The sequence below is a fragment of the Leopardus geoffroyi genome, chromosome B2 (genome assembly GCF_018350155.1).
Source record: "Leopardus geoffroyi isolate Oge1 chromosome B2, O.geoffroyi_Oge1_pat1.0, whole genome shotgun sequence".
Taxonomy (NCBI): Eukaryota; Metazoa; Chordata; class Mammalia; order Carnivora; family Felidae; genus Leopardus; species Leopardus geoffroyi.
The window spans coordinates 109,427,517-109,440,225 of record NC_059332.1 but is presented as its reverse complement, the minus strand read 5'-3'; the positions used below and the strand labels follow the sequence as shown (position 1 = coordinate 109,440,225).

The following is a 12,709-nucleotide window of genomic DNA, read 5'->3' as shown; positions in this document are numbered from 1 at the left end:
ACGCGCAGGCAGCTGAGAGGACCCACCCCCAAGCGCTTGCCGCGGTCTCCCGGGGAACGGCGTAGCGCACTGGCCTGGGTGGGGTGGGAGCGCGCGTGCGCAGTGCGCGGCCTTGGCGCCGACCTGGAGTAATGGGCGTGGGTGTTTGATTCTTGCAGAGGATGGCCCATTTCTCTGGCGAGGACGAGGTGGTGATGCAGACGATGCTGAGGCAGTTGTTCCAGAGCGTAAAAGAGAAGATCACGGGTGCCCCCTCTCTGGAGTGCGCCGAGGAAATCCTCTTACATCTGGAGGAAACTGATGAAAATTTTCACAAGTAAAATAGCTTTTGATGTCTTAAGCAAACAAACGAGCTGATCCGGAAAGGGCCAAAGTGTAGTTAAAGAATGTTCATTTGATTATTGTTGTTAACATAGCGCCCAAGTTTGAGGTTCATTTTTTTTTTTTCGTTTATTTACACAAATATCGAATTTATGTATTCTTTATTCTTTACTTACTTTCCAAAGCTTCTGTCTCCTTTGTGTTTCTGCTGCCACAACAACATATCCTAATTCTTCGTTTTTCCTCATGGGCAACACAGTAACAATAATTGAAAATTGTTCATGTTTTCTTGTCACTGTGCCTGTCACATTGGCGTAAAGCAATGAGTTCCCAAGATCTCTGTTCCTTGGCTGATCTGGTATTTCAGTGGCTGCCCCAATTCCCCATTCTGAGCACTGTAGGAATACTGACGTTAGATTGTTAACTTCCTATCGAATAGTTTAAGTTCCTATAAAGGGATAAGGCACATACTCCAATGTCTGTGATACATGTCAAAAATATAAGTGCTGTAGAAGAGCTGCAGAGTACTCTGGGTTTGCGAGCAGTAGAAAGAGTTTAATGAGAGAGGTACCACTTGAGATCAACCTTGAAGGTTACGTTTCTTTAGAGACCTTTTTTTTTTTTTTTTTGTTTTGGTTCATTTAATTTAAATTAATCCTCTCCATTGAAACGTTTTCTTGCAGGAACCCAATTAATTATTATTGGTAGCAGTATTTTAAATTCAGTGGTTGTATTTCATTTTGATCTTACAGAGATGTTTTAAAAAAATTTTTTTATGTTACCTTTACTGACTCTGAAATTCTATTTATCTGGAACTCGTACTCATTTCCTTTATGCGCATAATTGGGTTTTTGAGCCCTTTAATGTAAAAGTTTGTTTTTACTTGCAGTTTTATAGGGGGAGTATTTATAGTTTTCACCAGATTCTCAAGGGAGTTTTCAAAAGTAAGGAATTCTTGTTAATATAGTTACTGATTTCATTGGTATTTATGGATATACATAAAGTTTCTTCGTATTTCCATGATTTTCCTGTTTATTTCTTAATTGAATCCACTACAAATAGCTGTTATTTGTGATCATATTTATTTTGGGAGACATTACAGAACAGCTTTTATTGGTTAACTATTGATTTATTACTTAAACAATAGACTATGGAATAATTGCAATTTTCTCAAATTAAGGTTTAATTAATAATGTTTTATAAACTCATGTAATACAAGTTCACCTCACACAAATCCACATGAAGCATTAAGTTTGGGGTTTCATTTCTGGTTTTTATTTCACATACAAGCAATTGTTTAAATACTTTGTAAATTATTATGTCAATTTTTGCTAGGATCATATTCTCGGCATTTGTGCATTTTGTCTAGATTTTCAAATTTATTGGTAAAAAGTTTTTCATTAAAATCCTATAGTTTTTAAATATTTTTAATATCTATAGCTATATATCCCCCTTTTTATTCTTCTCTTTGATTTGTGCCTTCCCTCTTCTGTTCTTCTAGGGGTTTCTTTTAGTCTTTTAAAAGAACCAGCTATTGGCTTTGTTCCTCCTTTGTATTATGTATATGTTTTATGGTTTTAAAATTTCTGCTGTTTATTTCTTTTCTTGGAAAAATTTTTAAAACTTTTGTGATGAATGGTTAGCTCATTAATATGCAGCTTTTTTTCTTTTTTTCTTTTTTTCTTCAATGTAAATGTTTACCTGTATTGCTTTAGCTGCTTCAATTTTAGAATGCTTTTAAAGTTTAAGTTAGGTCATTGTTGTTCCTCTTAGTAGTTTAATGACTGTTGTAATAAAGTAATTTGCTTTTCAGCAGTGCATTAGATTAAATACCTGCTGATTACCATTCATACTTAATGTTCACTGTTTACTAAAGAGATTTACTTTTGGCCTACCTAAAAAAATCCAGACACTCTCAAATTATAACTAGTTTGTAGTTTTAAAAGTAAGATTTATAATCCTCAAAGTATTTTTTTTTTTTTTTTGCATCTATTTATTTATTTATTTATTTATTTGAATTTACATCTAAGTTAGCGTATAGTGCAACAATGATTTCAGGAGTAGGTTCCTTAATGCCCCTTACCCATTTAGCCCATCCCCCCTCTCACAAACCCTCCAGTAACCCTCTGTTTGTTCTCCATATAATCCTAAAAGTATTTTAAGTAGCTTGTAGTCTTAAAAGCACAGATGCTAAAAGTCATGTGTTAGCTGCATTAACCTGAGATCTGTGCCTTAGGAGGAAGGAACTCTTTATGTAGGAGAGAAAAAGAGGAGGACTTGCTTGTCTTTGGTATTTTCATAGACTCTTACAATTCAGTCGGATATTAAAGGTCAGTTAGTACAGTTATACTTGGTCTTTGTTTTCACTGACCTAACTCTCCTTGACATTGTACGTTAAGTCACTTAGGTATGTATTGCTTCCAAAAGTGTTTCCTACTTCAGAACTATCTACCTTCCCTTCTCCACTATCAGAACATTGGTTTCTTAAATCCACCCAATGTTGTCCTAGTATTGACAAGGAAAATTTTATTAAAGAGACTTATGGGGGAACTGGTGTCTTTAGGCTATTGTATTTTTGTATGAAGATATTTAAGACAGTTGAGTCCATACATGATGGAACTTTAGGTACTATAAAAAATTAAAATGGGAGAAATTGCAGTCACTTGGGGAAAACCATCATGTAGACAGTATAGCCCTATCTGGGGGTTTGCCCCAATGGGCAGCTTCCCTAAACTACTATCTCTGCTTTGTATAGCATCTTCTATTTTTCTACCTTAAACTGTACAAATTCTTTAAAATATCCAAACTTTCCCTCTCTGTCTTTGAAAGTGGCAGCAAGGATTTGAGGGCTGTGGGAAGGGAGGAGAGGTAGGGATGAGGATATTGCTTTCATTATGTGTGCATGTGTTGTGTAGATTCCCAGAAACCAAACTGGCCCTGGTTTTCACTCTTGGCTATGCTAGAATCAGGTGGGCCCCATGTAAAAAAATACTGATGCTTGGGCCTCATCATGAATGAATCAAAATTTCCTGAGCAGCTTGGCAGAGGGGGAGTGGTAGAGTCTGGGCCGTAGTGATTTTCAAAAAGCTCTCTAGGGTTGAGAACGTGCAGAATTGTAACGTGCAGCCAGGGTTGAGAACCACAGAGTTAGAGCATATTTACTTGCATTTACACAAGAATTGTGTGTGTGTGTGTATGTGTATTTATTTTAGTAATTATCAACTGTGATGATTGTAAGAGTCTCTAATGCAAATGCTCAGTTTTGTAACCCTCACATCCAGTATATTTTTGGTTTGATACAGAGGGAACACAGTAATAATTTGTTGATTTAGATTTATTTTTTGTTTTATAGAAGAATGTACCACTGATTTTTTAAATCTGTGAAATCCATTTAAATGGTACCTTCAAGAAAACCTCCATTGTGTAAAGTGATATCCATGTATAGAGAAATGACTAAGAATTACATGCGTGCTTCCATAATTAATGAATGCATTTCTAGTAATTGTTTATCATGACTCAGAAGCCTATTCTTTGACCTAAAAGTTTGTACGTGATGTAAAGCTTGTTCGTTCTATTGCATAACCTTTAAAAAAATTTTTTTTAACATTTATTTATTTTTGAGAGACAGAGCACAAGCAGGGGAGGGGGCAGAGAGAGAGGGAGACAGAATCCGAAGCAGGCTCCAGGCTCTGAGCTGTCAGCACAGAGCCCGACGTGGGGCTCGAACTCAAACTGTGAGATCATGACCTGAGCCAAAGTCAGACACTTAACCGACTGAGCCACCCAGGTGCCCCTCTATTACATAATCTCTTATATACTAATATGATATATAAAGTTAGGTTGGTTATATAATAAATCTTTTGATTCTGAAATAAGAATTCCAAATATCAGCGTTATAATTCATAACTTACTCTAATAAAGTCTCTTTTTAAAACATACCAATACTGATAATTTTTTCTATATATGGTTGAAAAATTTCTTGCTTATTTAAATAACTAAGAGAGTGATGTCTTGAAACAAACTTGTACTAGTTTTTTTATGTTCTTATGTTGTAATAGTAATCTGTGTATCAGTGCATATTTTGGTGTAGACATTTTGAACATGTCAGAAATTCATCATGGAAGAAATAATTAAGTTTTCTTGGAAAAATCTAGGTAATAAAGCTGGAGAACAAAATGGAAAAAAGTGAATATTCTTTTACTCAACTTTGTAAATTTTCTGACATAAATGTAAAAAATTTCATATTTGCCAGTAGTAAAGCAAAGTGATGAGGTTCATTGCTGTCTATTTTAGTTGAGCTGCTTCTGAAATGTAGTGAGGTGAACATATTTTTCCTTAGTAGCAAATGCCTGACTCAGGTTTTTAATGTCCTTCTTTGAGGAATATTTGGAAAAAGATACTTTGCATTCACTTGGTGATAGCGTCTTTGAAACCAAATGTTTATTTTTTCTCATTAAATTACTTTTATGGTAACAAATAAGGTTAGTCAAACATGTATAGTACATTTGGTTTGAAAAGTGTCAAAGTATAGCTATGTGTAATAGACAACAGTTTTTGCATTGGGATTATCATTATTGTTATGTAGTGGGAACTGACATTTAGCAAAGTCATGTGTTTTGTCTAAGGTTACAAGATTGACCAGTGTAAGATTTAGAACTTAAGCCTGAAACAAAGGGATTTGTAGAGTTCTAAAGATAAAATTATTTAAGAAGAAACTTTGTTATTAGAAAATTTAAATTATTTTTTTAATGTTTATTTATTTTTTGAGAGAGAGCACACACAGGCTGGAGAGGGGGAGATAAAGGGGGATAGGGGACTTGAAGCAGGCTCTGTGCTGACAGCAGAGAGCCTGATGTGGGACTTCTGAACTGAGATCATTATGTGAGCTACAGTTGGACGCTTAATTGAGCCATCCAGGCACTCCCTAGAATATTTTAAAATGACCAAGAAAGAAATATTAATAGACTTCAGTTAAAATACAAATGAATGGAAGTTGTATTTATTGTAGTCCATGGCAAAGAGGTATTATTCCCATAATATTGTAGTCTTGGTCTTTCCTGTGCAATTAGAGTATATTAATCTGAAAATGTTAAAGGAGTTTGCTAAAACTAATTCTGAGAGGAAAGGGCTTAAATTGTAGCAGAATTGCTTTAATTAAGCCTAGTAAGGATCTTCTAACATAAGTTATTAAGTATGTAAATTTTTTTTTGAGGGAAGTTTTACATTTCTTAAATAGAAATTTTAAACATAAAGATGATTTACCAGTATCTTTAGTGGTAAGGATTTTATGTTGTTTATAATACTTGTATGAATGGATGGTGAAAGGTCAAACTGGCATTCCGCAGGCCATATTGGGTCTATGGATGTGTTTCTTTGGCTTGGTTTTAAAAAATAGTAACATTTAAAAATTGGGAGATAGCACATAAGGTAGTTTTCTGGCTTCTATTAAAACACTGAAAAATCCACATCAGGCTGTAATAGTCCTAAATGGCAGTAAGTGGCTAAAGCCATGTGGAAGCTCTTCCTTTTAGCTGAGACACATCCTTTTATTTCACCACCACCTCTTCCTTTTCTCTCTTACACGTGGCTGGCTTTAGTTTACCTGTCTACCCCCAGTGACGCTGAGTTTGCAATCCTTGTTATAAGTATGGGACCTTTCGAAAGTCTCTTGTGCATCCAGGGCTTTTGCTTTTATACAAAATATGAATATAGCTACACCAGAATAATTTCTAAAAATCATGCAATGGGTTGATTTAAAAAGCTGTGGTTATCATCAATCTTTTAGATTAGATGAAGACTTCATAAGAGCAACTGGATGGCACCAATACTATGAGGATTACAGTGAAAGCAACATAGTACTTAATTTCATGATTAAGTACATAATAATTAAATATATTAAGTGTTATAGTATCTCCCAGCCCATAGCAATAATAATTCTCTATCCTGGGCACTACTACAGAAGAATAGTATTCCTCGTAGGATTTTATGGGGTATTGCCATGAATTCAGATAGTAAAAGAACCAACACAAAATGAATTGTCACGTGAGAATTTGAAGACTTGGATTTTTCTTACCCAGAGTAGAAAGGTCTACTTGCAGAAATGACTCTATTTACTAATTTAAGATTGGAAGCTTGAGAGTTTTCCAATAATCTTTGAGTTAGTAGAGCATCCAAAGGGCTATAGGCAGCCTGGTAGTGCTCCCATGATAGAAGGCCTTATCTTCCCTGGATATTTTTTTTTTTTTTCTTAAAAGAGCAATAACCCATTAGGCGATATTAAATTTGGGGGTTCTTGGGTTCATTTAACTTGGAAGATGAACCAAAACCTTGAAATATTTTGAATGGAGTCTTCTGGGAGATACTACTGTGGCCACAGATAAAAGTGATGTCATTTAAAAAAAGTATGTGGTTATTCAAGTTCCCAAAGAGGAGGTTTAAACTTTTTCTCAGCATATTTGCTGTATCATATAGATGGTGATAAATAGTGGGGAGGTTTTGTTTTGTTTTTGTTTTTGTTTTTGTTTTTGTTTTTGTTTTTGATGTGTCTTTTATTTTAGAGTGGTATTCTGTTAACTTTCTTGAATACATTGTATCAATGGGCTTTCCTTGTATTTCCTCACTGCCTTAGTTACGAAAATATCATAACCTACTTGCTTACAGTTTGGGCTTTAAACAGCAAGCACAAAATTTATATTAGTTAAATATTCATTTCTCCTAATTGCTTGATTTGTAGCAGAGAAACGGGACTGATAAAACTAAGGAATAATTCACTTTTCTGTAGTAAATGTTGATGGTGAGATGTAGAATTCATCTTCAGAGAGGCCCTTCCTTTAGTTTCAGAGAATTAACTCCAGCTTGCCCCATGTTTTGTTTCCCACTGAGTGTCTTAGAGATGTAAAGTAAAACTGGTGTGTCTGATTAGCCTAGGGCAGGATTATGAGGATGATCAAGATTGTTTTTAGGGACTGTTTATCTTTTTGCACCTTGTTCCACATTCAGTTTTCTCTGGCTGGCTGTGAGCTCAGACTGATTGGGCTCAAGAGATTATTTATTCCTGGATACTTTTTCATTTACAAGGACATTTTATTTTTTTATTTTTTTTAATTTTATTTTATGTTTTTAAGATTTGATTTTTAAGTAATCTCTATACTCAATGTGGGGCTCAAACTAAAAATCCTGAGATCAAGAGTTGCATGGTCCACTGACTGAGACAGCCAGGCACCCCTACAAGGACATTTTCAAGACAGCAATGATACATTTATGGTATTGGAATTTCAGATATTCTGATTCTTTAGAGGGTTTGTGGTGGTGGAATAGTTGTGGTGGAGAACACATGTATTTTTTGCTCTTCAGATCACATCATGCACATCTGTCAACTTTAGTCTCAGAGCTAAAGTTGTGGAGGCAGTTTAGGGACTGTCAAATGTTAAAAAAATTAAGAATATCTTTAAAAGATTCTCTTGAAACCTTAATCTTTGAATTCTTGCTTATATAAGTCTTTACCATTTTGTATAGAATATGCAAATATTTGGCTTATAATTACAAATATACAAGCCAAAAAATAAGTTAGCATTTAAAATGGATGGGAAGTTATGCTTGTATAAGGGAAGGTCTTCAAGTGATGTAAGGCAATGATGACTCCCCAGAAGAGGCAAAAACTTCAAAATTGCATGAATAATTATTAGAGGCTATTTTCTAGGACACGTGATTCAGTAAGTTTTGGGTTTTGTTTTTCTTGGAGTATTTCTGAAACTTTGTGTTTGTCATTTTGGTCTAACACTGCAGGTCATTATGTTTACAAAATCACTTTGTTTATCTCTTCTGTTCTTAATAGCTATTTTCCTAAAGCTTAGAAGTTACTAGCTAAGGGCACTTGGGTGGCTCACTCGGTTAAGCATCTGATCTTGATTTTGGCTCAGGTCGAGATTTCACTGTTTGTGAGTTCAAGCCCCACATCTGGCTCTGCACTGGCAGTGCAGAGCCTGCGTGGGATTCTCTCTCTCTCTCTCTCTCTCTCTCTCTCTGCCCCTCCCACACTCTGTACTCTCTCTCTCTCTCCCTCCTCTCTCAAAATAAGTAAATAAACTTAAGAAAAAGAAAAGTTACTAGCTAAACGTTGAATATAAATATTAAACATTTAAAAGTAATTTCAATGAATAACTTAAACTTTTAAGTAAATTTTATTTTTAAGTTTAATATGCCAATTATTATTTTGAGAAAATAAAATGTAATAGATTTACCTCTCTAAAGGGAAGAAATGTAAATAATACAAAAATTAGTAAAAATATGAGTATTGCATTTATTTATTTTCCTTTCCAGTTTCAGTTGAACACTATAGAACCTCTTATTTTATTTCTTAAATAGTTTTGGAATTTTTGCATCTTTGGGAGAGTGTGGGGTTGTGGGAATGATACTGGTTTTGGAGTAAGGTTGACCTGAATTACTAGTTGGTGAATTTGATAAGGCTTTTTAACTTTTTAGTCTGTGTCCTCATCTATTTACCTATCTCATGTGGTAAATAAAGCAATATTAATAAAGTGCTTAGCGCAGTGTCTAACACATGGTAGTCACTTAAAAGTCCCTCCTTGCTTATATGCAAATCAACATGTTTGATGGTTTGTGGAGAAAACTGAGTGTGGCCTCATGTAAGTGGAGATGCAGTAATTAAGGGGCTTGATTAATTAGGTATTTAAATGCCAAGCCAAGGAAGTTGTATTTGGAAAATAGCCAATAATTAGTCTTAAATACAAGAAATATTTATTGGGTATGAGTGAAATGACTCTAACTCAGAAATAATGAAATCCATGACTTTTGAGGCCCAAGATGACTACAGTGTTCAGGATAAATATGAGAGGGAAGAGGGTGAAAGAAGACAAGCAAGAAGACTGCTGTAGTAATGTCTGCGTGAGGTGATGTGCTTTTGCACTGATCAATAGAAATGGAAAGGAAAGAAAAAAGAGGAAGTGATGAAGCCAAGGGATGTGTAGGAAATGTTAACAAGTGTCTATGAGTAGGTGGATTGATAGAGTGAGTGGGCATGGGGTGTGGAAAATGCCAATGTCCCAGAAAAAAACAACATAATTCTAGATTGGCTTGATGATTTGGGATGAAAAATTTAATCCTGGTTCAAGGTAAGAAATCTGAGTATTTCATAAATCTTTCTGTGCTAACATTTTCTTCTGGATATGGTTAATAAGTGAGTTCATGATATTGACTGCATTTGTTTTTTAAATTTTTTTTTTAGCTATGAATTTGTGAAATATCTTAGACAGCATATATATAACACTTTGGGGTCCATGATTGAAGAAGAAATGGAAAAATGGATGTCTAATCAGAATCAGGATGAAGAATCTGGCTATGACACAGTTGTACAGCATGTTACTAAAAGAACCCAGGAATCTAAAGAGTGAGTATGTTCACAATAATACTTGAAAGCAATTTTCTCTCAGCAGGGCATTTTGAAAGCACCCCTAACCCATGTCCTTCATAGCAGCTAGGATGATGCTTCAAAACAATCAGTCAGATCCTGCCACTTGAGTCCACTCAGCATTCTGTGAAGGCTTCTCATCTCATTCAAAGTAAAATTCAGAGTGTAGCCCAGAAGCCCCAAACATGAGCCTTCTGTTCCCTCTCCTTCCTCATTTCTTACCATATTCCCTCTCACACTTTCAGCCATCCTTGTCTTGTTCTTTCTCAGATAGCTAAGCAAAGCCCTCCCTTAGGGGGATGGTTTACATTAGGGCTTAGTCTTAGTGTTGTACATTCTGTGGAATTGTACAAATTTATAACGACATGTATCCACAATTATAGGATTACACACAGTAATTTCACCGCCCTAAAATCCTCTATGCTCTGCCTATTCATTCTTCCCCCTCCAAATCCCTGGCAACCACTGATCCTTTTATTGTCTGCACAGTTTTGCCTTTTCCAGAATATAATATAGTTGGAAACACATATTATTTAGCCTTTCAGATTGGCTTCTTTTGCTTAATTATATGCATTTAAGTTTCCTCCATGTCTTTTCATGGCTTGATAGCTTATTCATATCTAGCACTAAGTAATACTCCATTGTCTGGATGTATCAGACACCTTGGTTGCTTCCAGATTTTGGCAATTATGAATACAGCTACAGTAAACATTGTGTGCAGGTTTTTGTGTGGGCATATGTTTTCAACTCCTTTGGTAAATACCAGGGAACATGATTGTTGGTCATGTGGTAAGTATGTATAGTTTTGTAAGAAACTATAAAATTGTCTTCCAAAGTGGTGGTACCCTTTTGTATTCCCCCAACATTGTATGAGGTTTCTTGTTGCTTTACTTACTCACCAGCATTTGATATCCATGTTCCAGATTTTGGGTGTTATAATAGTAGTTATCTAATAGTAGTGTAGTAATATCTCTTTGTTTTAGTTTGTGTTTCCCTGATGACATAAGATGTGGAGTATCTTTTCATATACTTATTTTGTCATCTGTATATCTTCTTTGGTGAAATGTCTGTTAAGATCTTTGGCCCATTTTTTAATCAGATTGTTATCTTATTGTTGAGTTTTAAGAGGTGTGTGTGTGTGTGTGTGTGTGTGTGTGTGTGTACTTTAGATAATAGTCCTTTATCAGTAAGTTGTTTGCAAGTATTTCCTCCAAGTCTGTAGTTTGTCTTTGCATTATCTTGACAGTGTCTTTTGCAGAGCAGATATTAATTTTCATTTTAATTAAGTATAGCTTATCAGTTACCTATTTCATGGATCATGCCTTTGGTGTCATGTCTAAAATGCCATCACCAAACCTAGGGTCATTGAGACTTCCTTCTATGTTATCTTCTAAGAACTTCATAGTTTTGTGTTTTACATTTAAGTCTGTGATCCATTATGAGTTAATTTTTGTGAAGGGTGTAAGGCACATGTCTAGATTGATTTTTTGGTGTGTGGGTGTCCAGTTGTTCCAGCACCATTTGTTAAAAAGACTGTTTTTGTTTTATTTTATTGCTTTTGCTCCTTTGTCAAAGATCAGTTGATTATATTTAAGGGTACTTCTGGGCTCTTACTCTGTTCCACAGATTTACTTATCTTTTCTTTTGTGAATACTGCACTGTATGATTACTTAGGTTTATAGTTTCAAAGTCAAGTCTTGAAGTTGAGTAGTGTTAGTTCTCCATCTTCATTCTTCTCCTTCAGTATTGTGCTAGCTATTCTGTTTTTTCTTTTTTTGCCTCTTTGTATAAGCTTTAGAATCAGTTTGTTTATATTCACTAAATAACTTCCTGGGATTTTGATTGGGATTGCATTGGATTTATAGATGAAGTTGAGAAGAATTTACATCCTGACAATATTGTATTGTCCTAATCTATGAACATGGACTATTTCTCAGTTTATTTAGTTCTTCTTTGATTTCTTTCAATTGAAACTTATAGTTTTATTTATACTGATCTTATATATATTTTGTTGGGTTTATACCGAAGTGTTTCATTTTTGGGGTACTAATATAAATAGTATGTTTTAAATTCCCAATTCTACTTGTTCATTGATGGTATACAGAAAAGTGATCGATTTTTGCATATTAAATTTGTATCCTGAAACTTTGCTATAATTGTTTATTGATTCTAGGAATTTTATTGTCAGTTTTTTCAGGTTTTCTGCATAGATGATCATGGCATCTACAAACACTGTTTTATTTCTTCCTTTCCAGTCTTGCTTCCTTTTTACTTTTCTTGTCTTATTTCATTAGCTAGGACTTCCCATAGGATGTTGAAAAGCAGTGGTGGGAGGGAATATCCTTGGCTTGTTTCTAATTCTCCTTTACTTTTTTAAGGTCTCAGTTCCATGTCTCCTTACCAGAGAGGCCTTCCCTGATCTCTCTATATAAAACAATGGCCTTTCCCTTTTACTTTTTCTCTTTCTTACCTTGCTTTTTTTTTCTTCTTAACTTTTCGTCACTGATTAATATAGGATAATATATGTATTTGCTTATTTTATGCTCATTTTCATTTTCTCCCCACTAGAATGTAAACTCTCAAAAAGTAGATAATTTTATTTTTTCTATTTCTGTGTCCATAATGCCTTGAAAATGCCCAGCAAATGTTAGGTATATAATAGGTATTTGTTGGATGAATTAATGATATTGTTTCTTGCCATTATAATCAATTTTATGTTATTGATGTTTGACATAATTCTGACTTTAGCAGTAAATTATTTTTTCTTTTCCCTTATTATATATCACATGCATTTAATAAGTAACTACTGTATGTTAGGTTTTAAATCTTGGGGCTATACTGTTAAATAAGATGCCTCCTACCCCCAAATAATCCATAGTGTTTTTAGGAGTCTAACATTAGACTGAAAAATAAATTTGAAATAGGTAATTTCAATACAGGATGGTAAGTGCCATGATATAT

General features: G+C 34.5%; 1 protein-coding gene across 4 annotated transcripts in view; it reads left to right on the top strand.

Annotated features, from left to right (window-relative positions):
- Positions 1–12,709, top strand: part of TBC1D32 (TBC1 domain family member 32) — a 201,480-nt gene that overhangs the window by 177 nt on the left and 188,594 nt on the right. For all 4 annotated transcript variants that reach the window (XM_045499429.1, XM_045499431.1, XM_045499432.1 and 1 more), the window contains exons 2-3: positions 159–316; positions 9,566–9,727. In XM_045499429.1, coding sequence (XP_045355385.1) covers positions 162–316; positions 9,566–9,727 — 317 coding nt within the window. In that variant the 5' untranslated portion in view covers positions 159–161. The remainder of the gene's footprint in view (positions 1–158; positions 317–9,565; positions 9,728–12,709) is intronic.